The sequence below is a fragment of the Schistocerca gregaria genome, chromosome 9 (assembly GCF_023897955.1).
Source record: "Schistocerca gregaria isolate iqSchGreg1 chromosome 9, iqSchGreg1.2, whole genome shotgun sequence".
NCBI lineage: Eukaryota > Metazoa > Arthropoda > Insecta > Orthoptera > Acrididae > Schistocerca > Schistocerca gregaria.
The window spans coordinates 178,302,060-178,329,955 of NC_064928.1; the positions used below are offsets into that span (position 1 = coordinate 178,302,060).

The following is a 27,896-nucleotide window of genomic DNA, read 5'->3' on the forward strand; positions in this document are numbered from 1 at the left end:
GTAGAAGGCAGTGTGTCATTGACATGGATAGTTTCTCACTTTATCTCAAAATATGAGTATGATAAATCTGAGCTGCTATGGGTTTGTTTTTGCTGATTCTTGCAAAGAGACATAATTTGACAGTTTAATATCTACTATAATTACATGAGTAAAAGCTCATAGTCTTCCACAGCCAGTGTCATTTTGGGTAAAATAATTTTGGATACTGGGCTGCACCACTGAAAACTAACAAAGTAACTAAATTGCCAATGTTTCAACGGACTTCCTGCAATCGTCTTCAGGGTAAGGACCGCAGCAAGTTGTTTGAAACATCGGCAGTTTAGTTATTTCAATAATTTACAATGGTGTGGCCCAATACCCAAAATTATTTTATCAAAAACTTTTCTAGTTATTTTTGCACAATAATAAGTGTGTACTTTGAAGCAATGTTTCTGATGGTCAACTAAGCTCATTTTCCATGTAGGATGAGATAAAAAATTCACTTAGCTCTCAGATGCTGATATGGCAACAGTGCTGTAGGGTCTGCAGTAAACTGATCAGATAAACTGAGGTACTACAAATCCAATCACAACAATTAAATACAGCTTTAGTTCAGGTTTCAATCTCAAGTAAAGAATAAAAGTAGAAATTTCAGTGTTTTACATTTATTTATTTTTAGTTACATTTTTACAGTTATAAATTCATTGGACAATACAAATGTTTTCCATTAAAAAATAAAAAAATGGGTCACAAAACAGTAATTGTTGACCACGGACTATCAAAAGAGAACTTCATCCTTAACTTTCTTCATTTTACAATGGAATGACATTTCTGAGTAAAATGAAGATGAAGGTGTCATTTGAAACAGTAATTAAGAAATGTGTTGGTTGTGCAGAAGGCGACTGAAGTGAATTATTATATTATTAAAAGAAATAAATATCAAAGTTGATTTATCTTGATGAAGTATATGATGAATGTTCCTCATTTGTCATTAGTGCTAAACTAAAGTCAGCTGAGTTCAGTGTTCAATACTGAGTTCCAATTTATTGCATACCCAATTATTCCTGGAACTCCTGGAAATGAATTTCTTGGGGATCTCTCTAAATGACTTTTGAACTCTGCTTCTTCTGTCTTCCATCTGTTGATGTTATAGTTTCATCTTCTGCTAGAGGCAAAAACTTAGTATCAGCTTCTCATACGTGTTTCGAGATTATGTTTTACATTGAATCAGTTTTGAGTGTGTCTCACAGAAGTGTGATAAATCATTTCTGTGCCTGTCATGTATTACATGCTAAATTGATAGTATTAGCAGCAGTCTGGCCTTTTTGCAGATGCTGCTACTACCTACGATTTAGCACAATACAATAGCCATAATATTGAATCAGGTGTGGACAAAAATCAGCCTGGCGATGCAAAAACTGAAACTAGCTCTACACAAAAAGGAATGGTGTTATGCAAATTCCAAAGTGGGGCAAACTTTGACTACTGAATTAATGAAACACAAATGGAGTCATTTAAGCACCGTAAATCCTTGGGCTTAAAAATATGTGGACATACTATTTAGAATGATCTCACTTGCACATCTGTAGACTCATTTGTAGATAAAGCAACTGGGAGATGTGACATTACCTGTAAACTAATGTTTCTTCCAAAACTGTTGCTTGCAGGACACTTGCGTGGTCTACAGTCTACTGTGTGTGTGGAACGGAATTCAAATCGGGCACAAGTATCATTGGACATGAGACACACACACAGTGGAGAACAGCAGTAATTGGCAAACACTTGTTTGGAGAGAGCGTAAAAAGTGGAAGACAAGTGCTACTTGCTTTTCATTTTGCAGGCAGACTCTACCTCCTCAGCATTTCCTATTCAGTTCTCTAATCTGAGTAGGCAAAATAACTTTGACGAGCTCATGTTTATGTAGGGGAGCTACTTTCAGCCTATTAAAAGAGTATTTATTTGCATTTGTTAAGTGAGCTAAGTCTGAAAGAAAAGCACCACAGCTGGAGCTGTCAGTTGTCAATGACACTGAAGAGCCTGTCCCAGACGTAACATGCTGGCAAAATGTATTCAACAATGCTGCTTCCATTGTCTCCAATATCACTCTCTGATATACTTTTCACATCATGAGGGGTATCAACTCCATCACCCTAAACTCCGGTCTCCTGATGTCTCAACAGACTGAGGCTTAAATTGGCTCCCTCTGTAATAGTAGTACATTACCTAGTTGTTACAGAAGTCAAGAAACATCAGATTACTGTTCTTATCTGAAAATGATCAGTCTCATTCCACCCAACATACTCATGCCCACCTTAGAAGATATACACTCATGTTCAGAAGAAACGGAACACCCGAACGACTAGAGATAGGATGTTCATATTCATAGGACGTGTATATTAGTATGTTCTGCAGAAATGATCAGCAAGTTTCCTGTTGCCTAATAGGCACAAGGTTTATCATGGGCCATGATAACTTGTTTCAATGCATGATGGCAGCGACTTGCATAAGGCACGAATGGTGTCCTGTGGTACAGCTGCATTCACCTGGTTCTGAAATTCATCTGTGAAAGTTGGCACTGGATCACACAGCTGCACCCGTCATTTCACCATATCCCACACATTTTCGATTGGTGACTAGTCTGGTGATCTGGTAAGCCAGGGTGAATGGCTGACATCCTATGACACCAAGAAATCATGCATTTGTGCAACAACATGTGATCGTGCTTTGTCTTGCTGAAAAATGGTGTCTGGGGTGTCGTGCAGAAAGGGTAACGGCTATGGGTCACAGGATGTCATTCACGTAGGTCACACTGGTCTCAGTGCCCTGAGCACGCACCAACTTCGATTTTGGTTGTACCCAATAGCACCCGACTTCATACATCCTCGAGTTAGATCACTGTGATGCCCCTCTCCCTGTCTGTGGCAAAGCAAAATGCGTCCATCATTTCAAACCAGCAGAATATTGATTCACCCAAAAACTCCACCTGATGCCATTCCTGTCCCCAGTGATGTTCTATACACCATTGCCATCTACCATGTTTCTGCACATTTGTCAAAGGTAGGGAGAGAAGTGGACGATGTGCACATAACAGATGCCACAATAAATGGCGACAGACTGTCTCCCTTAGTAGTGAGCAATGTGCTACTCTGTTCTGCAATGCTATTTGGATGCAGTGTCAATCTTCTCATGAGGTGGTCTGGGTGTTAAGACGTGACCCATCTCATCATGTTCTACAGCCTTCCATGAACCATTCTGCACAACCTGTTGCACTGCTGAAACACTTCTTTACACATGAGCAGAAATTTCTCAGATCAATGCATCATATTTTCTCATGCCAATAAAACACTCTCTTTCAAACTCACTAATTTGGGGGTATGGTTTGCACATATGTCTGCAAAGCAGCCTGCTCGTCTGCTCAGACCATACTGATCTATTACCTTCGGTTAAAGCGACAACGAGAGCCGCAGGCACATTTTACAGGTAGGTGGTGGTGGTGCACCGCAGTATACGAGGTGCTATCCCAAATTTACAGGACTGGTGCTGTCGTCTGTTGGAAACCTTACTTTTGGGCTAATGGTCACCATCACCCTCGAAGTAGTTCCCATCCACAAGTACACACCAGTCCCAGCACTTCTGCCACTGGTCAGATGTTTTCTGGAAGTCCTGTTCCTTGAGTGTGTTTATCACTACCAGCGATGTGTCTTGAACCCTCTCTGGAGTGTCGAACCAACGGCCTTTCAACCTGAGATTCAGTTTTGTGAATAGCGCGAAGCTGCAAGGTGGCAAATCTGGCGAGTATGGTGGGTGGGGTACAACTGCCATGTTGTTTTTTGCCAAAAACATCCTGGTGATGCAGCAGCCAGTTCCCCCTCATGTCCAAGTTCGGGCCGTCGTCGCTGCACTTTTTCACGGAGCTGTTGCAAAACGTCACAGTAGTACGCAGAATTCACTGTTAGGTTGGGTGGGACAAATTTTTTGTGCACAATTCCCTTGGCATCAAAGAAAATGGAGATCATTCTCTTCACTTTGCTCTTCACCTGTCTCGCTTTTTTGGGTCTTGGAGAGCCCGGGCTCTTCCACTGGGACGATTGTTGCTTTGTCTCTGGGTCATGACCGTAAATACAGCTCTCGTCGTCGGTGATAACCCATGACAAGAAGGTTGAATCATCAGATGTGGTCTGACAAAGGTCTGTGCACACTTTAACATGCTGTGCCTTCTGATCGGCAGTCAAGATCCTTGGCACAAATTTTGCAGCGACACAATGCATGCTCAATTCATCAGTCAACATTCGTTGACATGTTCCATAATCAATACCAACTTCATGCGAACGGTCTTGAATGGTTCGACATCGATCCGCACAAACAAATTGCTGAAATTTGACAACAATGTCTGGCATTGTGCAGCTAACGGGCCTTCCAGTGTCAGTATCATCTTTGACATCTGTACAGCTGGCCCTGAACTGAGCATGCCACGTCCCCCAAATACTTGTTGAATCATTGTAAGGGTCTTCGCAGCACTTTTGACGAGATTCACACAGAATGTGATACACACATGCTGTTCTGTTCACAGATCCATCGTAAAATCGCCACACACCAAACACAGAGTATTGCGGAAATCACTGTGGACAGGCAACATGTCCTCCCAGCTGAATGCCACTCAGCACACTGACTCATCAGATATGCAGCTCTTGCTGCCTAGTGGTGCAAAGATCTACTACTCCTATTTTCCAAATGGCAGCACCAGTCTCAAAAATTTTGGATTCCACCTCGTAGATGTTGACCTTGAACACGTGGGCTGACATGATTCAAATGCTAATCTTTTCTGCAGAACGTACTAATGTACATGTCCTGTGAATATGGGCGTCCTATCTCTAGTCTTTCAAGGTGTTCAGTTTTTTCTGAACATGAGTGTACATGCTGTGGACATGTGGTAATTGGCTCCACCCAGTACACAGCTATACAACCTTACAGTACACTGTCAATAATAGACAACAGCAAGGTGCCAAATTTACCAATCCAATCCCTTTCCCACAAACACTACAAACGTCAAAACACCACAAAGGTCACTGACAACATCATCAGACTTTTAACTTATCTCTTCTCAGCTATTGTTTATAGGAACATATTTTACATAAAAGCTCACTCAACAACTCCAAACAAGTACTCAGTTAATAAACTGAAAATAGCTCCACTATATAATCAAGACTTCAGTGAAGTAGTTTTGTCTATTCACATAAGAGAACCAGACAGGAAATGCTGGGGAGGTATCATCTGTCTGCAAAATGAAAAGTGAACAGTGCCTTTGGTGGGGGGAAGCTGCCTTTCCTGGAAGAATGCTATGCAGTCACGACACATGACTAAGAATCAATTTATCTTTTTAGCTGCGTAGAACAGTGTGCTGAAATTTATGTACATTCTGTCCATGTGTGTTTTCAAGAGCAGCCAAGGGGTTATTATTCAAGATAAGAAAGTGACCTTTAAACGTCCCCCCCCCCCTCCCCTTCTCTCACGTTCACACGCCGCCAGTGAGGAATGTTGTTGTTGATATTCGCTTCTACCACTGTAGTGTTTGTGGGAAAGAGATTGGATTGGTAAATTTGGCACCTTGCTGTTGTCTATTGTCGATAGTGTACTGTAAAACTGTATAGCTGTGTACTGGGTGGAGTCAATTAGCACTGGCATGTACATGATTTTTCCTTTAATTTTCCTTCATTGACTGGACTAAGAGGAATAAGACATACAAATAGCCATTCTTCTAGTGCTCCAATTTGGATAGAACAAAAAAAAAAAAAAATTACCGAGTGTTGAGTTTAGGTGAAGATATGAAGTTTTATCCCAGTATAAACTGTTGTAAATGTAAATCTTGTTTGTCAGGAGATTATAGATATTCCTCATTCTCTGCTCCTAAAGGTAGAGGGAAACGGCACGAAAGCCTCCAGCTACTGAAAATCCACTCTGTGACCAGCATTACTATAAAAACTCCCAGTGTGGATAAGGATTAAGCTTGTCACACACAGAACTGTAATCTATAAAAGTGTTCAATAATTTCATTTCAGTCTTGGTGCTAGCTACAAGAAAATAGATGAATATCTCATGTTATGGGAAAGACAGATGCAAGCTACAGGAAAATTAAGAGAGACCTTTAGAGAAAAGAGAAGCACCTATGTGAATAGTAAGAACTCTGATGTCATGACATACTAAGCAATAAAGACAAGGCTGAAAGGTGAAAGTCTGAACAAGACTAATAAGATGAAGATTATGTACGAGACATAATACAGCACAGAGAATCTGGCACAGCAATGAAAGACCTAAGCTGAAACAAGGCAGCTCGAGCTGAGACATTCCATCAGAATGAGAGACCATTTGGTGAGCCAGCCATAGCAAAACAAACTATCTATTATGCAAGATATAGGAGAGGTGAAACAGCCCCAGCCTTCAAGAAGAAAGTGATGATTCGAATTTGAAACAAGGCAGGTGCTAATAGGAGTGAATATTGCACAATCATCAGCTGAATACGAGGGGCATTCACTGAGCAATGCAACACTTTTTTCTCTCAGCCACTTTCGCTTAAAAACTGCAGAATTCGTTACAGGACATTGTCGAACACTCCTGCTTCAGCCCCTACAGCTTCATGAAGTTCCAATGGGTGGTGGCACTATGTCCCACCTCCCAGTTGCTGGATGGCCGCACACAGTTGTGACTTGTGCAACGTCGAAACGTGCGGACAGTCAGTCTCATTCATGGTGGTTGATGGATTACAATCAAATTCCTCGCTGGACAAATGGACGTCTCTTTTGGTAGCGCTGATACAGTCGCTCATCAGCTGAGGTGTGTGCTCCCTAGGTTCCTCGTTGCTCAAGAGAAGACCATACAGACCAATGGAGGACCGGAACTGTTCTTATGTTACAAGGCCGATTGCAACCTTGCAACCAATTTTTGTCGAACATCATGACTGGCAATGAAACAGAGTTCATCATTTCAAATCAGAAACAAAACAGCAATCCACGGTGTGGCGCGGCACCACCTCTCAGCCGAACAAGAAGTTCAAAGCCGCACCCTCAGCTGGTAAAGTCATGGCAAATGTCTCCTGGTGCTCTGAAGGGGTTATTCAGTTTGATGTCCTCCATCTGTGCAATGATCTACCCTGAAGTGTATTTTGCTACCCTCAGGAAATTGAAGAAACGAGTTTAGTGTGTTCACTGCCACAAAAATGCAAACGAACTTCTGCTCATTTGTGACAACGCAACGATTCACACCCGTCTGCACCGAAGAGGAGCTCACAAAACTTCATTTGACTGTTCTCTCATCCAACCTAAGAGCCCAGGTCTCACAAATTCTGACTTTCATCTGTTTGGCCCAATGAAGGATGCATTCCATGGAAAGCAGTATATGGATGATGTGGAGGTTACTGATACAGCAAGACATTGGCTGCTCCTACACAGGCCAATATAGTGGTACCATGCGGGTGCACAGGCCTCCAGTAAGATAGTGTAAGGTAGTCACATTGCATGGAGATTAAATTGAAAAACTGGGTTTTGTAGCCAAAAATGGTGGGAAATAATATAATGTATTGGAATCGTGAATAAAATCAACCTGCTTTCCTAAAAAAAAGTGTTGTATTACGTATTAATGCACCTTCTATCATAGCTAAGAAATGTGAACAAGAATTATTTAAACAATAAGAGAAAAATTAACAGAAGCCAATCTCCAGTAATACAATACCCCGGCCGACGATTTGGACAGACCGCCGGAGCCACAGGCACAGAGACAGACGACAGCCGCTAGGCGGCATCCCTACAACCTGTGAGCACTGCTGTTGCTGCCAAAGTGCTGTGCAAGGGCCACGCCAAGTGCACCACCCTACTGGTGCTCACAAGGATGCCTGTAATGCTGGCAGCACAGGGGCTCGGAAGTTGTGTCCGGTTTCAATCACTAGAGGTAAGATCAGCTTGGCTTCTGCAGAAATGTAGAACTCTGTGATTCAGTACTGACCTGATGACTTACTTTACAAGGTTTTCATAACGTAAACTTGAATACACACTTAAAATTTTAAACATAGTATGTGTAAGATATGGAGTGGAAGTTATTTTACAACTCATACTCAAAACACATTACAGTTGTAAGAGTCAAAGAGAGTGATAAGAAAGCAGCAAATGAGAAGGAAGTGTGAAGGACTGTAGCCAATCCTCGGTGTTATTGGATCTATGCATTAAGTGAGCAGTAAAGGAAACCAAGGAGAAATTTGATTAAGTTCAGGGAGAAGATATAAAAGTTTTAAGGTTTGCTGAAGATACTAATTCTATCAGATACAGAAAAGGACTATGAAGATCAGATACTGTTTTGAAAAGAGATTGTCAGATGAGTATCAATTATTTACAAGGGCAATGGAATGTAGGAGAATTAAATCAAGCTGTGCTGAGGGAATTATATTACGCAATGAGACAGTAATAACAGAAGGTGATTTTGCTATTTGGGTGAAAGTAAGTGACGATGGTGGAAGTAGAGAGGATACAAAATGCAGAGTGGCAAAAGCAGGAACGGGATTTCTGGAAAAAGAGGCATTTGTTGACATGTAACATATTTAAGTGCTAGGATATCTTTCCTGAAAGTATTAGTTTGAAGTGTTGTCTTGTTTTTAAGTGAAATTCAGATGAGAATGTAAGGCTACAGAAAAATGTTGAAGACAGAATGAGTACACTTGAAACAAATGAAGAGGTTCAGATGCAATTTCTTTACTTCTTGGCCTAGGTATTTCTTAATTGAAACTTTTATGTTAACTGAAATAAGTAAATTTCACATGCATGTGTGAAGGTTGTACATGTGCATGCTTTGCCCAGAGAAAATATATCAATGTAAAATCAGAGGAAGAATGAAATGTGGACAGTTGAAGGAGTAAAGTGTCATAGGAGAGAGGAGACTGATTCGTGACATGCTGAGTGAGGGATACTAAAGTTGAAAGAGAAGACACAGAAAATTAGTACTGTTTGTTAAGGCACTTTAAAGCACAGGCAAATTTAGGCCTAGACAGATTAGGCGGCTACCTGGGCCAGCAGATGTTAAAGGCCGGCGGATTTTAAAGAGTGGCTTTTAAGCTGTTACTGTTTGTTTAAAACACTTTATTCACAACTCTTGAAAAAGAGTACGTGAATTTAACTCAGAATTAAACGGATAGGGCTAACATTGGCAACAATCAGCTCAAATTTCATGGATGGTCTTGTGAGGCAAAGGGATAAGGACAGTTTTTATTTTAGTAATAATGTTACGTTTTGACAGTGGCACCATTATCCACTTTCTTCAGTACTGTTCATTCTCATGTGGTAGGTCTATATGTTAAGAAGACAAATGTCATTGCTCGCAATTAAGCTTCAGCATAGGAGATGCCACTGACACAGTCATAGGACTACTGCTAATCATCCTGACAGCCAACTGGTTACGTGAGAGTTGTTTAATTTGAAACTGTAATGAGTGTAGTTGTTTTGTGTTTAGTTCATGACTTCTATTTTAGTATTGATTAAAATGGGTGACAGTCAGAGAAGAGTAAGTGATTCTCGGTACTGGAAACTCACGAAAGATATGGCAATAAAGAAAGGGGAAACTGTGAGGAAGAGTACAGAAATCAATGTACTATTTAAAAATAAAACACAGCCAGCTAGTTACAGCTTGAGCTCAAATCTAAACACATCAGAACACAATAATGTGGAGTGTAATAGTTGTGAACAGCATTGAAAATAGTGCACCATGCGACTTATCCGAGCCAGAAGTTTCTGATATAAGAAACAGTAATAACGGCTTAGAAACAGTCATTTCACTTGGCCCAGACGGTGCAAATAAAGTGAATGATTAGATTTTTTTTTTTTTTTTTTTTTTTTTTTTTTTTTTTTTTTTTTTACGATGTTGTGAACTGTATAACAAATGAATTCTTCATGATCATTACACTAAGAAGGTCTTGTGTCACAGAATATGGATTGTGATTTCAGTAACTCGTGCAGGCAATATACTAATTATCCAAGGTAGTGAAATAAAGGTTTTTTTGCATCATGAGGAATGACAAGAAACAATAGACTATTTTTAGCATGCTCTCGTGGCAAGCGTGGTGTAAATTTTGTTTCTTGTTTATTGTTTAATGGTGCATTGCAGTTTGCAAAACCTTATTTAATGACAGAAAAAATGCTCAGTCCCAATTAACTCCCATGAAAATTCTGCTGAATGTAGGAAATGTGTTTTAACTTAAAAGCTAGAGGATAAATCATGGGGAGAAAGCGTAAAAACCTTACATCTCAGCTTGCGACAGAAGTATGGAGGGACATGATAAAAACGGGTTGTTGCTGTAGTCAAAAATTTTCCATACTAGGCCTACATTTCAGGTTTACAACTATGGATCTGGATCAACACATTGTGGAAATTTTGAGAAGGCACTACAGCCAATACTGGAATTCAGTTTTCTTCTAGTTAAACACATAGTACTTATGGAAACAACGGAAAAGGGAGCACATCATATCTTTCATTTCAAACATGTTAAGAGCTTACACCATTTCTTGCAGAAAGGGTGATGAAGGATAGTGTGGATGAAGTGAAGGAAACTAAATATTTCTTCATCATATTACCATATTTGACTCCATCATAGTATTACGCATGTGGATCAGCTGTATTTTGTTATTACGTTGTTTTATAAAAAGATGTATCTGCTTTGTCCCAAATTTAGGGCACAAATCAGAAGAATTAGCTTAACTGGGTAGAAATAATATTAGCTTTGGAAGTTGTTTGGGACAATGAAACTCAAAAGGCTTCACTAAGATATGAGGCAGCTGGAACACTGAGCAGTCTGTTAACAGCAATAACAACTACTTCTTAGTTAATGTTATTCAAGAGATTTAAAGCTAGGTATAAGCTATTGCAAAGTGTTGATACTGATACTGTAATAAAGTCATATGATTCTTTACTTAAATACATCTGAGAAAGCCATTTTATGTACACCACATATAAAAAGAGTTGCACAAAAAGAGTAAAATGAATATGTAAAAAAAAAGGGGCCCAGATAGGAAAAAAGTCAAGAAAATGGAAAGTAGAAGAAACAACCAAGCCTGATACAGTTTTTGATGGAAAGTAAGATTTTCAGATGAATACATTTCTGGTTATTACAGACAGATTGATATCAAAATTGCAGGGAGAGGAGAGGGGAGAGGGGGAGGGGGGGGGGGGTAGATCACTGGAAGGGCTTTAACAGCAAGTTTGAGTTCAAATTCATTTTCCTGGATGGGACAACACTGAACCATTGAAATGTGTTACAAAACTGTGACAGCATCACAAAGCCTTGGAAGAATTTTTGAGTAATTAACAACATCATTTTATAACATTTTGCCTCATCTGAATGTTGCAAGTTAAATTTGCATATATTTATTATTATTATTATTATTATTATTATTATTATTATGTTTGTTCCCCTTTAGGAGAGCGATTGAACTTGAATTCATAATTTCACCTCCGGACATTTTTCTTCTTTGCCTCCCAAAAACTCTTCATCCTCTGAGAATGCTGCTCCTTCCATTCTTCTGTCCATTTTTTACCAGGCTGGTGCATTGTAACCACCTCAAACTTCACCCTTGTGATTTTATTCCAGCGCTCAGTGTGGCCTTCGAGATTTTTAATGTTGATCTGCTGCAGATACCTCTGGACTTCTTTCAGCCGTTCTATGCCGCATTTACTCTTTGTTATTATATTGAAAAGTTTCCTTGCTGTTCTGGAGTCTTCCATCCTGTAGATTGTGTATAAAATTTGGCTCGGTGTTTTCTGATTTCTTCTGTTATTGTGTTGGTCTTTATATAGAGTTCATTTTGTGGTCTCTTCGTCCAAATGCCATTTTTGTTGATTGCCCTGTAAATCTTCCTGAGAATTTTTCTTTCCTGCTTTTCTATTTTTGAATGATCATCAATCACCACTGCTTCAGCTGTGTAGATTGCTTCTGGAAGAACTGCTGTTCTATAGTGCCTTAATTTTGCATCTGTTGAAATGCACTTCTTGTTGTAATGTGTGCATGTTAGCTTGTATGTGTTCTGGAGCTCAGCAATTCTTTTGTTTACTGGCGATTCAGTTTAATCTTGAGGACTGTATAGTTTCTCCAAGGTATTTAAAATGGCAGACTTGTGCAATTTTACCATGTTTTGTGATTAAAGAGGATTTACCTTCTGGCTGTCTTTCATATATCTGGTTTTTTCACGAGATATCTGTAGTCTGGTTTCTGTTGTAATTTCATGTCGCTTTTCCACAGCGTGAATTGCTTCTGTTCTGTTATTGGTGGTAATTGCTATATTGTCAGCGAAAGCCCTTTACATGAGATTCACATTCCCTGATGTTCTTTTCTAGAACAAAGTTGAAAGCATTTGGGATAGTCCATCCCCCTGTCAGACTCCAGTTTAAATTGCAAAGGGTTCTGATATTATGAATTTCACTTTGGATGTTGTTCCTATAAGTGTCCTGTGATTTTTTCATGTCTTTCGGTCAATCCCAAATTCTGCCATAATTTTACACAGGATATCACGGTCCACTGAATCGTATGCTTTCCTGAAGTAGATGAATGTAATTACTGTGTTTCTGATTTTCTCATTTGTATTATCATCTTTAAGCACCAGATATGTTATGCACATTATTGTCCTTTCCTGAATCCGGCCTGGTATTCACCAATTAATGGATCTGCTTGGAATTCTATCCTGTTTAAAAGTGCTTTGGAAAGGATTTTGTAAGTGACTGGGAGCAGGGAAATTCCTCTGTAATTGTTGATGTCTGTCTTGTCGCCCTTTTTGTGTAGTGGGTGAGAGTAGCAGCAGGAGTAGTAGTAGTTATTGTATTCTGTTACATACAAATTTAAGTTACTCGGTGGTACATTTATTTTGAAATGAGGGATGGAAATACTTTTCTCTGCTTTGGGGTGGCAAATTGCTACAGTCACTCCTGGTTTAAGGTGTGTGCAAACTGTTGGAATTAGAAGCTAATGTTTTGAATTAACTACTAGAAATCATGCATTACTCCAAAACTAGATAAAAATTATTTTGAACGTCATTTATCAAACAAAATTGTGTAAAAAGGCCATGTGCAAGTGATTAAACTGTGAGGACTTAGTTTGTTAAAATGATTTATCACTCATTTACCAGCCATAAATAATTTTAAGCACGAGTTTAGTGATAATCAAGAAGAAATTTTCGCAGTGGGCCAAACAGAGACTGTGTGAACAGTCCCGCACAAACTCAGCTACCTAAAGGACACAAGTATTATGAAAATGACAGACTACGCACCAATTCAGTTTACGTTAAATTATGGCATAATTTTGTGGGGTGGAACCTCAAAAACCAATACCAACAGAGTGTCGAAAATGCAGGAAAGAGCAAGAACAGTAATTGCCACTCTTAAATGTAGAGAATAATATATGCAAGTATTTGAAGCAATTGAGATACTCACACCACAAAGCATCTACCAACATGATGCCCTATAATGGGCATAGTTCAAATTTTTCACAATACTCAACATATCGACAAACAACACAACAGTGAAATTAAATTTCTTCCACTACCATGGATTTCAAATCACAGCCATCCTATACACGAACAAAACCCATACAAAAACTCACTTCAAACTTCAGAGAGAACAACAACAAACAGATTTGCTACATACTTTCTAAGCATTGATATAAAACTGTTTCTACAGTGTAAGTGATAAATGAGCTCTTGTAAACTACAGCTTATGACAAAGGGCTATGTAACACTGCATTCAATGGGAGCTGTAAAGTAAACCACAAAATATGTTCTTAAAAGAGAAAAATAAACACACACACACACACACACACAATTTATACAACTGTAACTGGCTAAATGCTAGTCATCAGCATACATCATCACCTGTCCTCTGGGGCTGACCGGCATTGGGATGCAGTGGTATTGGTGATTGGCTGAAGTTAATGATGTCCTAAGAAAGGCAGCTTGATCTTTAAGCCTGAACCAATAGATGTCTCTGTAGTCTGTTTGTGGTGTTGTGACCCTTTGTAGTGATTATACTAAGAACAGACCTCATGTGAATTGTTGAAAGCCTTTCACAAGTTTTAAAACATGTTGCATATTAAATGGGTCTGTGATTCATCCTGTTGCCACCAGAGCATTGATTGCTGAAAAACTTTCAGTGGTGCATTTGTGTTGAAGTGTAATGTTTTTTGTGCATAAAAAGGACAATGGCTGTGAAAGAATTGAACTGTGCTTAGTATTTGGATGCAAATTAGGTAAGAAACACTCCATTGCATTGCCAGTAAAAGGAATTGTTATGGAGACAGTTTTCGAGATAAGATGGCACAACTTACGGGGTGGGGGAACGGTCATTAAGCAGACACTGTTAGTAGCCCACCAGTTCATCTGGGTGGTCAGTTGCTCAACAGTTGCACATCTACTTGCCCATACACATTTTCACAGCAATTGTCCTCCCATCACCTGTGGCCCGTTGTGCACCACTACCACCTTGGCTAGTGCCATTCTTTCACACACAGTATACTTTAACCATGGCGGCACACGAATAGCTTACAAATTAGCTGTTTTGGAAATGCCTCCACCCTTGGCCCAAAAGCTAATAATCATACCCTACAGAACAGCAGACAAATCCCCCCATTCTGGCATTACAACAACGAATGTACTGTTTTCTGCAATCCCTGACAAACTTTCTATACTTGTCCACCACCAGTGCTGCCAGCTGTAAGTGGTTACTGTGTATTGACATCAAACACAGACGTTGGTCACACTGAAGTGATTGGACTGTGTATTTTGTTCCAGAGTCACTTAATCCAACAATCACTAATAGCTAAAGATACAGACATAGCATTTTGCAAGTGGGGAACCTGTTTCACTCTATAAAACTCGTGTAAGTTGTGAGAATGAAGCTGGGAGTGTAAGGGTACCATTATCGGTCGCCTTACCAGCGAGCTACCTATCAGCATGCGCTAACTGGTGGACTTTAGCTCCCAGAATTATTTGTCACTTTGTGCTTTTTTCCAGTGGTTGCGGTATTGTCGTGTCGCGCTGATGACACTAGCGGTGGCGAGTGCGCGAAGTCAGTAATGGGTTCGAGTTGGTCAGTATCTGGTGAGAGTGTCTGAGGGCAGGTGTAAGTGAAATTGAAGGGGAATGCTTTTAATAGCTGTATTGAGGGGCAGATTTAATTGATATAGTGAGGTTGGATTGACCATAGCTTTTCAGAGCGAACAGACTTGAATTTATGAATTTTATCAATGTGAGTGAGCAAGGTGTAGTTAGGAGTGTTCTATTGTTGGAAGTTCAATAATCTGAGTAAATGGTCATCTATTATTGCCATCATTTACAATTAATGTTATGTGACAGATAATGACAGACACATTATGCACAGTTCGTCTGCAGTTTAATTTCTTAGTACAACACGGTCTGTTATAATGCATCATACTCAAAAGGTCTGATAAGATGAGCCTTAGGAATATGGTAGTTTTAATTAGAATTTATAAAGGAGAACTTACAGTAGGAGCACAGTTATGATGTAACAAAACGCAGTAATCGGTTCCAAAATTGCAATGAGTGCCACTTGAAGGTATAAAGAACAGCTGATTTAATCCCTCTGCTAGAATGGCTACTGTTGTGTAGACTCACGACACCTTCACTGCAGAGACATCTATTGGTGCCTTCAGTTGTTCATCGTCCAATGCGGTCTCCCTCAAAGAGCAGGTTTCACTATAAGACAGATTGCAGTTTCCTTGTGTACATTTCTGATCACCAAAAAATACTGATAGCAGAAGTGAAGCAAAATAGTTCCAAGTGCAGATTCATAATGTAATGCATTAATGTTGTGAACTAAAATACATTTTATAGATTTCTTTCTTCTATTTGGTGAAACAACACACTCATATACTCACTTGGTTGTTCTACATTGCCCAGTCCGAGCAACGTTTCTGGGAGGCTTCCCTTGGTCATCAGGTGAAGTGTCATGTCCACAGTGAAAAGCCAAATTCTAGAAACAATACTGAAGTTAACAAAAACTAAAGACAGAAAGTGAATGAAGCAGAAGCAGCCACAGGGGTCAGACGGTCAGGACAGAGTGTGACTAGGGAAGCTCTGCGAAATAAGCTAGGAGACACACTTAAAGGAACAAGGTCCCTAGGCAGTAGAGAAATGAGGTACGTGAAGCTCAGACCTCAGACAATAGTGAAATAAATAAGGAGATAGAGCTAATGAACAGCTAATGATAGATGCTGAAGAAATGAATTAAAATTCATGCCGAGGCCAGGACTTGGAGCTGGGTCTCTCACTTACTAGGCAGATGTGGCAGCCATAAACCACTGTAACAGTACAGGTAACACAGTTGTACGACTACCCTAGTCCAGTGCCCTCCCTAACACAAGCGTCAATTCAAGCTCTGCAAGCCATACTACAAGGGTGGTGTAATTTTTTGGAAGATTTCTTGATGCCTTCAGCCGCCATTCTCTTTATTTCATGTATGATTGTACAATTTCAGCCTCAGGCCATTTTCAAGTAATTTAAAGATGATTTTTTAGTAGTAAATTATGTCACATATGTCGTTGATGACACCACGTTATGATCATAAAATAATTTTGAGATGTTCGCAGTATTTTAGGAGCATGTTACTTTTGAGCAGTTGTGTTATGGAGGGTACTGGACTAGCACAGCCTGTACAGCTGTGTTACCTATACCATTACAGTGGCGTAATGGTTAGCACATTTGCCTAGTAAGCAGGAGACATGGGTTCAAGTCATGGCTGTGGCACAAATTTTAAGCCATTTCATCAGCTTCTTTCATTACCAAAGATAAAGTTGAGACACTTATGTCTCCAGGAAAATTGGTCAAGATCCAGTGACTTTTAGCAGAATATGGAACTGGTGGGTTCAGGAGGGTAATACGGAACGCCTTGCTGGATCCCAATGGCCTAGTATCACTAGCAGTCGAGATGACAGGCATCTTATCTGCACAGCTGTAACGGATCGGGCAGCCACGTCTCGATCCCCGAGTCAACAGATGGGGACATTTGCAAGACAACAACCATCTGCACGAACAGTTTGATGATGTTTGCAGCAGCATGGACTATCAGCTCGGAGACCGTGGCTGCGATTACCCTTGACGCTGCATCACAGACAGGAGCGCCTGCGATGGTGCACTCAACGATGAACCTGGGTGCACGAATGGCAAGACGTCATTTTTTCGGATGAATCCAGGTTCTGTTTACAGCATCATGATGGTAGCATCCGTGTTTGGCGACATCGCAGTGAATGCACATTGGAAGCGAGTATTCGTCATCGCCATACTGGTGTATCACCCGGCATGATGGTATGGGGTGCCATTGATTACACGTCTCGGTCACCTCTTGTTCGCATTGACGGCACTTTGAACAGTGGACGTTACATTTCAGATGTGTTACGAACCGTAGCTCTACCCTTCATTCGATTCCTGCGAAACCCTACATTTCAGAAGGATAATGCATGACTGCATGTTGCAGGTCCTGTATGGACCTTTCTGGATACAGAAAATGTTCGACTGCTGCTCTGGCCAGCACATTCTCCAGATCTCTTACCAATTGAAAACGTCTGGTCAATGGTGGCCAAGCAACTGGCTCGTCACAATATGCCAGTCACTACTCTTGATGAACTGTGGTATCATGTTGAAGCTGCATGGGCAGCTGTACCTGTACACGCCACCCAAGCTCTGTTTGGCTCAATGCCCAGGCATATCAAGGCCGTTATTACGGCCAGAGGTGGTTGTTCTGGGTACTGATTTCTCAGGATCTATGCACCCAAATTACATGATAATGTAATCACATGTCAGTTCTAGTATAATATATTTGTCCAATGAATACCCATTTATCATCTGCATTTATTCTTGGTGTAGCAATTTTAATGGCCTATAGTGTATATGAGGGTTCCATTCTAGAAGACAGAACAACTGATAAATAGTCAGTGTCTGTGTTAGGGCTACTGTAGAGGCACCTTGTCCAAGGAAATAATTTCTGAGTATTTGAAATTCAGAATAAAAGTTAGAAATTAATTCTCCCTTCTTAGTTGCTTATTGTCGTAATCATCCTGCAATCCCATAAATCCACCTGAGGGATTTGAGTCAGATAATCAACTGTCCCTCTCACTTCAACAGACCAGCTGAATTCCATTTAGTATGATCCCCTGTTGCTCAATCCCTTGCAAAACATTCAATCAGGATGCCAGGACCATAAATTTCCTTTCAAATATTTCCAACTGGGACTCGCTTTGCCACACTCCCAGCCTGTTGGGATGTTTATCTCTATAGGACCAAGTTCTCTAACAGTGCGCTATGCTCTCACAAACTGAGAATGAAATTTGTATCAAAAAATTGAAGGGTAACAAATCCAAAGTCAGTAAACTGCACATGATCTTGTAGCTAGATGATGATTTTTTTAATAACCAGCAATAAACTCTTTTAATGACTTGTAGCAATATATTTTTAGAGCATAAACTGTCTTATGCTACGTAAACTTTATATGGCAATGTTGGATATCTGGATTAATTTTATACATGTGTTGAGAAATAAAGATTAGCAGTGGAAGGACAATTCTGTCAATAGTACGGAAGAAAATTATGTTGCAAAGGTGTCTAAGCAAATCATTGAGAAACGGAATTTATGGCACAACTTGACTAAAATAAGGGATATGTCAATGGGACATTCTGAGGCGACAAGGAATGGTGGGCAGGGTACAATGTGGGTGGGGTAAAAATTGTAGAGGGAGACTGTGGCATGCCTTCATTAAACAGGTTCATCAAGTGGATTAAGGCTGCAGTAATTAAGAAGAGATGAACACACTACTTGCATAGGACACAGTACCAGCAAGAGCTGACTTTGGACGGAAGACGGTGACAGGAGGGCAGAGAAAGACCTGATGCCACATGCTACAAGGGGCAATCGAGAAGTTTCTGTCTGAGGGCATTGCTACTGCGTGTCTCCAACATGGAACAACTCTGATGTGGGTATATAAGGACGGACATACAGACAAGAGATTAGTGTGGCATTCGTATCCTTAGGACGTGCATACAGTAAGTGCAGAAATGTGAATGAACTACAGTGATGTTATTGTCAACTGTGTCCAAACAGGACCAACGTGCTGTCACTTTTTACCTGGTTGCTGAAGGACAAACAAAGGCAGACATCCACTGGAGAATGAAGAATGTATATGAAGCAGCATATCTGTTGCAAATCAGTGATCAAAGTGATGAGGTTTGACAGAAGATGCTGGTCAATCTGGGAAGCCAGCCTCATTCATTACGGACCAACTCAAGTGACAGATACTGGAGCACTTGCCCTACAGTCCTGATCTCTCCCCATGTGGTTATCATGCCTTCAGTCCCTTAAAAAAGGCTTCAGAGGGTTGACAATTCCTGTTGCACAAGGGTGTGCAGTGGGTAGTTGCAGGCATTCACGTGCAGCGGATACAGTGTTTAACCAGACTAGTATCTTGAATCTCGCGAGATGATTGCCTCAATACTCAGGGCGATTCTGCCTGAGCAGTATAAAGATTCTGGACTGTGCAGCCTTCGAATGGAAACTTTTTAATCACCCATTGTAATACAGTTGTCAAAAACCTACCCAGACAACCACATGCCTGCTTCTGGCATTCAGGGAGGTGAAGCTGTTCTAGATCCCATACTCGCAGATTAATGATGAGGGCTGATGAGCTGGCCAGCCTGGATTTGTTTATCTTAAATAGTTACCTACATCCAACTAGGTAAATACTGGGCTGAGCCTCAATGAAATGCTATGTAAATTTTTAGAAAACGTTTTGATTTACTATTGACACAGACAGGAGGGGCACACAGATTCTGTCCTGAGGGGACTGATGGTGTCATCTGGACATCCTGTGTAACACTGCTGACCATGCAGAGTAATGATAAAATTCAAGGAGAAAGATGAAGACAAAGAAAAAGATAGTACAGCTGGATAAAGGTTCTGAGAACAGGTACAGTTAGTTACCTCTCACTGGCTCATTCCATCAGCTCGTTAATACGCTGTATTGCTTCCGGATGTGTAGCTCCTGCTTCAGTCCATCCAGGCGTGCACATCACCTCACTGAGGTTGCGCTTGATGAAAAGGACGGCTCGGTCCCACAGCATGTCGCACGAGAAAACAGAGGCATTGGCTGCAGTTTCTGCAGCATTTTCCACATTCAGACAGCTGGTAATGTGTGCTTCGCACTGGCGCTTCAACTGCCGGAGTTGGTATTTGTCAGCTGCTTTCAGTAGGTCCCACGACATGTCTTTGAGAGCCGGAGCAACACCCGTGTACATATACAATAGAACCTGTTTCAATACCTCTGGCTTCACATCTGAGACCTGTGCGAAGCCTTCCTGTGCTTCCTTTGTGTCAGGCTGCAGCATGTCAGCGAAGTAAGGGCTCCGTACAGACAGTAGTGCTCTGTGTGCCTTGAGAACAGTGTCTCCTGCATGAAGTTCAAAGTCTGTGTGTACTTCTTTGAGCAACATCTCATACAGACCCCTTACTACATCAGCTTGTACTTCTGTTGTGTTTACCACAGGTAGCTCATCCTGTACAATGCACTGCATGCAGACTTCACACTGCAACGTTATCTCATCTTCGTCATCGCCCTCTCCTGCAGTTTCAGTTTTCCTAACAGGCAGCATTTCAGTTTTCTCTCCTTCATCCAAATTATACCACGTGCTTGGGAACACTTCTCGCTTTTCACCAGTACGAAGAATCTCATCTGCTCTTACATTTGCTCTCAGAAGCATTTCAGTTGGACTATCTTTCAGCAAAAATGACAGATAAAGTCCATCTGAGTCCCTTGTAAGGACCATGCACCAAGTACTGGAGTTCTGGTGCTTGAACGGAAGGGACTCGATGCAGGTTGTTGCTGCAGTCAAGCTCTTCAGTCCCCTTACAGTCCAGGTGTTGGCAGTTGAGCAATTCTTAAATTTTGTCCCACTTGAATAGTTCAAAGGACTTTTTAAATCTTCTGCTACTTCTGCAATAGCAGTTGTCACAGTCCCTTTATCTGAAACAAACAACATCCCATAATGTTTAACAATATACCATTTTTGCTGTCGAACATATATATTAAATTATGCCTTGAGCACAGTATCATTCACATAAAGCATAGATGTTGGGTTATTCACCTAACACTACTACTACAAACATCCCTGTGAGTAGAAATTGTTCTCGCAAAGTGGGGAAAAAAAAAAAAAAAGAAACAGCTACACCATTGCCCCAAATAATTAGGGACAAAACAATGAGTGATAGCAGGCATCTATTTTATAAACAGAAAAATCTACTTTTACTCTGAAAGTGATGTGAATCAGGATGGCATTTACTGCATCTTATGAGCAGATCAGTTATTTTTCAGTTTCCTCACATGATGACAGTTTTGCCAGTTATTCTTGTTAATTTCATACATTTAGACAGTTATATTTTATTACTGCATTTGTTTTTTGTCCAGAGACATACACAGACTTCAACAAAAACTGAAGATTCTAAATATAGGTAATGCAAATGTTAAGATAAAATTATGTGCTTAACATAGTTTTAGTGTTAACATTAATGTATAGTGATTAGATAAATGGAAAAGTGGAGAAACAGTAGTGCAGCTCTGGAGAGGGGGGGGGGGGGGGGGGGGGGGGGGGAAGAGAAACAGGGTAACGGGTAACCGAATGAGGGAGACGGGGTTGTGGTTAGATAGGTCACATAGCATCATCATTTTACCGATTTCACTTAACATTAAAAGAATATTTTTGTTCCAACACAACTGATAGTATCAAAATTAAATTTGTTGAAATTATTTGACAGTGTTTCATGAAAATTTAAATAATGCTGAATCTTGAGAGAGAATTTTAACAAATTCTTGAGAGAGAATTTTAATAAATTCTGGTTAAAGACACAATATGCTAGGAGTAAATGTAAATGTTTGTACAGACACAAACTTTGTCTACTTCACATATACACACGTGCAGTGTTACGTACTCAATGAACACAGGTCTCCCAGCTATGTAGCATGGACATTTTACACACTTCTATATTGCATCATGTCTATGTACTTTCTATACAGTAGTAAGCATAGGGGGGCTACAGAGTGGTGGCGAAAGCTGGAGATGAGCAGAAATGATTAGTGAACAAATTAACACATCAAACAGGAGATTTACTTAACTTATATTTCTCCAAGTGTATGAAGAAACATTACAAATAATTCAGCAAGAAACAGAGTCCAGCTCATACAACAGCAATAACACTGAGGCTCTTTGAATTAAAGCACGGATGACAGTTTCCGAGCCACCGATAGGCAGCACCTGCATAGTGCCACGCAGCGAAGAGGCTCCGAGTGGGATTGGATACGTGGTTGCTGCCGGCCATCTTAAATCACGGGGGTAGAGGGTGCTCATAGTGCACGACCACTGGAGGTGCTCAGGGGGTGTGCTGCACCGAGTCTGTCGGATCCCGCACAACCGCTATTGGTGTCTGATGGAAACTTGCAATTCTGTTGCCAACATCAACATCTGTGAGGTGGTATCCACACATTTCTACATATTGTGTTCTCTTTGAGATGAGAGGTAATAGTAATATTCGTAGTTATTAACTCTTGCCAACATGCTATTAATTTTGCCTTTACACCACTTTTGCTTACATATTAATCCTGCTTCTGAAGATGATGCAAGTCCTCGTGACCTCATTTTGTATTCTCCACTAGCCAGTTTGTAAGACTAATACATATGTCCCAAAGTGTTACTATCACTCATGCTTCAATATGCTCTGACTTTGGACTACTACTGACAGGTGCTATAACTACTCTTTTAACCAAGAACAATATTATTAGGCTTATTCTCATATAGTGGAGAGGTGATTGATAATACTGGAAATAATTAAAAGCAGTGAAAAAGTTTTAATTAAAATTATTGATATATCAATGTCTCATCAGAATAATGCCTGCAGCAAAGTAGTGCTTCAGGGAAATCAAAGACTGTAGTATATAAACCATACACGGGTATTGTTAGTACTCTTGTCTTGTCTTCTGCGCCCTGAATAAGTCTTCATAGCTGCAGCGTGCAATATAGCGGGCATTTCTGTGTGATATGCTATGGAAGGAATCAGTAAACTTTTGTAAAACTGCAACAAAATTGACTATAGTTAATTTATATGGGACAGACTTTTACTGTAAGGTCACGGACTAAGAATATTGGAGGAATTGTGTGTGTGTGAGAAAAAGTAGCACTCAGTATTAAATTCTGTTACATGCCAAATAACCGATAATAGGATCTGTGGACTATACGAAGAGACATTAAATTGAATACAAGAATGGAATTGGACATGTAGCTTTGTGAAAATAAAAGCATACGAAGTTTGAATGACTGTATCAAAGTATAGTAATGGATCACTATGAGTGACAAACTATAAAAATCATGGACATTTTAGTTGCTGTAATTGCTGAGAATTATTGTAGAATCAACTCTCTTATTCCCTCTATACAAAGCACAATCATTCATGATCATTTAATTATCATTGAATGTTTTTAATAAAAAACTAAAGCAATTTCCATAATTATATGTGTATTAGTAATTAATAAATAACATCCAAAGATGTTATTAACTATCTTGTCTTCAGTAATGCAGCAACAAATGAAAGTTAACATGAATTATTATGAAAATCTGAAATTCAGTTGCCTTTACAGTGAAGATTGAAGCAAAGCAAGCGCTGTATCATGTATAAGATACAGAGGCGAGCGAGTGCACGGGACTTACCCTAGTTCACTGCTAGTAGCGTCACGTCATCGTAACGCGCCTGCATATAGTATTGCACCACATTTAACATAAAAGTAAAAATTAAGATTTGTGTGTAAAACTTTGTTAAAGTATAGTTCTATGTAATAATGTTTCAGGTAACAAATCTTAATGTTATAAAATTAGTAGTTTACGTAAAATTCACGTTTTGAAAGAAAAATAGGAGGCGCTAAATAATGACGCTAGGAAGCCAAAATTTGGTGAGAAGGTGCAGTAAGAAGTCATTAATGAGTGGTGCTGGTTTCCAAAACCATAAAACTAAAATTGACTCCAGAATCCGCGTTTTTCGGAAAAATCAGAGGCGCGAAATAATAGAGCTACGATATTGAAAATTGGTAGGATGCTTCAGTTCACCCTAATAATAATAATGGAAATACCACAATCAGTTACCTCTTCTAGTTTTTTAGTAATTTAGTAAAAACTACTTTTGTGAGTAAAATGTACATAAGCATTATAGATTAAGTACTTTAAATTTTAATGATAAAACAAATTCTTTAAGACCAATGATCAGATAGGACAATTAACAAAGCTACACCAAGTTTTAGTCTTGTAGCATAATTAACAGCTGATACAAGTCTTGATAAAGCTATGGTTCAGAGGTAACAATCTACCGTTAGTTCCATTGTAAAAATTCTAGAGAGTGAAGTTTTAATTTTAGCGGGCTGAGATTTTCTACGTGCTTCTGTACTGCTCAGATGTATGTATACAAAAATTGAGAAGTTTGTAAAGCTATTATTAAATGTGATATTTAAGATTATGTGCCTGAGATAGCGATCATTTGGAGGCTCAGGCATCTGCATAGGAACGGAAAGAACAGATGTTCTCTTGGCGGTACGCGCCGGAGCTATATAAAAAGAGCGGCAGAGGCAGTAGTAAGCTCACTCCGCATTAGACCAACGCCTAGTCCACGCGAGCTTAACGTCCGATCGCGCCTCGCCTCGGGTGACGTCATAGCGGGCTGTGACATGCGCGTACTTAGCAATGTAAACGGACATTGAAAATCGCGAGGACTGTACACCGTCCTGGATCGTTTAGACTTCGGTAACAAACTGTTATTGTGCCGTCCGTGTGAAGTATAATTCCGCGTGGCAAGTGGTGACTAACTCCACTTTTAAGGCGAGCATTAATTTTTTTTTTTTAACATTATTGCGAACTATTAATAGAGCACCGTTAGTTAGAGTAATGAACTATTCGGGAGGAACTTGCTGTAGAAGTCGCCTCTGAACTATTAAACGATTGGCTGAATTAACAATATTTAATGTCTTTAGCATTTTCAGAAGTTTCGAGTAATTTGTGTGAGCCTTTAAGATAATAAAATCTTGTTTGGAACTTTAAATTTTATTGAAGCAGCCCTAATCCCGTGAAGAACTATGGACATTTTTCGTTTAGCTGGGCTGTACAGGAATGTGGCCGTGCAGACTGGGAACTAAGGTCAGTAAGTTTCCCTTCGCTTTCTGACTGGCCACCAAATTAGTTGCCAGGCTCGCGTGATTTAAGGTGGCAATGTTCAACTTTCATTCAACATTAAACAACGACTTCTTCGCCGTCCCACATATGTTGCATCGGCAATAGTCTGTTACGTGAAATGAACATTCAAACAACTCATTAAACGACGATTTCTTCGCCGCCCCACATATGGTGCATCGGCCGGGAAAACTGAATTAAAAGCAAATAAAAGTGCTCGATGTGTGAAAGCGATTGGTATAAATTAACGAACTCGGTAGGCAATAACAGGACACTGAATTGAACTAGTGTGGGAACAGTGTTACCAGTAAAGGCAGGTGTAGTGTATAAACAATAAGTGTCTACCGCTGTACGTTGGTTAGTGACGATGGTGAGAAAGGCGACGATGCTGGATCGCGGCTGCCGACGGCGCTGAGACTAAAGGAAGACGGTGCGTCATCGCGGAGCTGCGCTGATCTGCGAGACAGCTGCCGGCTGCGCCGAGCGGTCAACGGTGCCTTGCTGCCCCCCCCTGGAGCTATTGCAGTAGGCGATTCCTGTGGCGGTACTCGACGCTACGGCTGCTGCTGCTGCCTTCAATACGTCGCGACGCGTCGCATCACGATTGCTGGTACACCGCGACGACATCATTCGTCGAAATCAAGCATTTAAGTTAAGTCAAAGACTTTTAAAATATTTATTAACTGCTGCTAACAAACTGAAAGATATGGAAAGTAGTGTACATTCCAGAAGGGAACCGGTCTCTGACCAAGAATCCTCACGATCAGGAATTGAGTTTAATGAGGATGGTTCCATTAATCCCTCAAATATTGAACTAGAACGTAATTTGTCACCAGTAAATTATGACTTTAATTTAAATGAGAGTGCAGGGATGCAATCAATAAGTGAAATAGAAGTCAAAAGGGAGCCAGTAGAGTTGCTAACTTTGTCAGGTAGTGAAACTGAGCTCAATATATCTCCAGCTCAGTCAAGTCAAGAGATACAAAGTATCAAGGTAGAAGCTCCGGATTGGATGCAAATACTGTTTGCCAAACTCGAATCAAACCAAAATAAAATTGAGGCTAAAATTGAAAATAGTAATAAAGAGTTGGAGAATAAAATTGAGGTTAGTAATAAAGGGTTGGAAAATAAAATTGAAAATAGTAATAAAGAGTTGGAGAATAAAATTGAGGTTAGTAATAAAGGGTTGGAAAATAAAATTGAGGATAGTAATAAAGAACTAAAAGAAGAACTGCAATCAAAATGGAATAGTTTGAATTATAAGATAGATGCTATTCATCATGACATTCAAGTAAAAGTAGGGCAACAGTTAACTAAAATGCATAGTACTTTCAAATGTGAAATAGATCAAATTCAAAAAAATTATCAAGAGGCAGATGAACTTTTGGAAGTGAGGTTGTCCGAAAGATTGAGCAACGAGTCCAAACTTTGCTCTGACAAAGTTAAAGAGGTACAAATTAAAGTAGATACTTGTCAGAAAAACATTGAGAAAGTAAAAGAAACCTGTACCGAAATTCGTGGTGCAGTGGAACAAAGATGTTCTGCCAGGATAGAAGCAGTAGAGTCACAAGTAGAGGAATTAAATACTAACATTGCTAACCTAGAAAATAGAGTAACCTCTGTTAATTCTAGTCATTCTACTGTACAGCATGTGACTTCAGTTGACGCCGCTTTTATAGGGTGTCGACAGTTTTTGCGCTTTGATCCTGATAAGTACATTCACCCTCTTGAATTTTGGAATGACTTTGAGGATGTTCTCCCCAACACTTGGTCAGAAAGAGAAAAAATTTCATTTATAAGAAGTCATTTGTCAGGTGATGCTTTGCGATGGTCAGCGGATGTAATGATCAAATGTAAAACTTTATCTGAATTTAAGTCTGCATTTCTCAACGAATACTGGTCACATAACAAACAAAATGATGTGTTAAGGGAATTCTGGAGTGGTAAGAAGTTTTTCCCAGGGCGTGAATCAGTAAAGGATTTCGCTAGGAAGTGGGTTTCAAGACTGTCACATTTGACAGAAAAGATGAAGCCAGATATGATCATTATGGGTTTAGAAGGTAAGCTGCCGTGGTACTGGCAGAAGAGGATCATTTCCGCCCCTAGAGATAATATAGACAAATTTATTGAATATCTGGAAAGAGTGGAAAGAGTAGCTGCTGCTGAGGAGCAGGTGCAGCAGAATAACAAATCTTCTAATAATCACGTACAAAATAATGGAAACGTGAACGTTAGAAATATGGAAGTTAGGCACACCAAAACAAACTATCGAAACCAAAGCCGTGGCAGAGGAAGAGGGGGTAGATACTCACCACGCTTTCGTAACAACTACTATGACGAAAGTGGAGAAGTAAATCCTATGCCATTAAGACAAGAAGGGAGTCATGATGCTACTATATCTAGTGGTGTCACAGATGAACACAACAGGCCGCGTGTGGGAAACTAAATCCCGTCTATGAGGAAACTGGCGCTCACCAGGCGGTAACAGTAACACAGCCAGTAACGGAAACACAGACAATCAGCCAACATACACAGACAGACAACATGGATGACGAAATAAATACAGATAATACCAGTGATGTGTTAAGCCACTCTCACAAAATAGTGGATAGTATTTTGGATACACTAGAAAAATGGGTCAAGGAAG

At 40.0% G+C, this 27,896-nt stretch overlaps 1 protein-coding gene across 12 annotated transcripts in view; it reads right to left on the reverse strand.

Annotated features, from left to right (window-relative positions):
• Nucleotides 1-628: 628 nt before the first annotated feature.
• LOC126292270 (speckle-type POZ protein-like) overlaps nucleotides 629-27,896 on the reverse strand; it is a 63,840-nt gene continuing 36,572 nt past the window's right edge. For 4 of the 12 annotated variants that reach the window (XR_007552068.1, XR_007552067.1, XR_007552065.1 and 1 more), the window contains exons 3-6: nucleotides 19,977-21,015; nucleotides 15,887-15,981; nucleotides 15,494-15,704; nucleotides 629-1,141 (exon numbers count right to left, since the gene is read on the reverse strand). Coding sequence is in view for 4 of the 12 variants with exons in the window: in XM_049986175.1 (XP_049842132.1) it covers nucleotides 19,988-21,015 (1,028 nt within the window). In the remaining 8 variants the exon portion in view is untranslated. Of the gene's footprint in view, nucleotides 1,145-15,493; nucleotides 15,705-15,886; nucleotides 15,982-19,976; nucleotides 21,016-27,896 lie in introns of all 12 variants that reach the window. The other 8 variants (XM_049986175.1, XM_049986174.1, XM_049986172.1 and 5 more) reach the window with 4 other exon arrangements.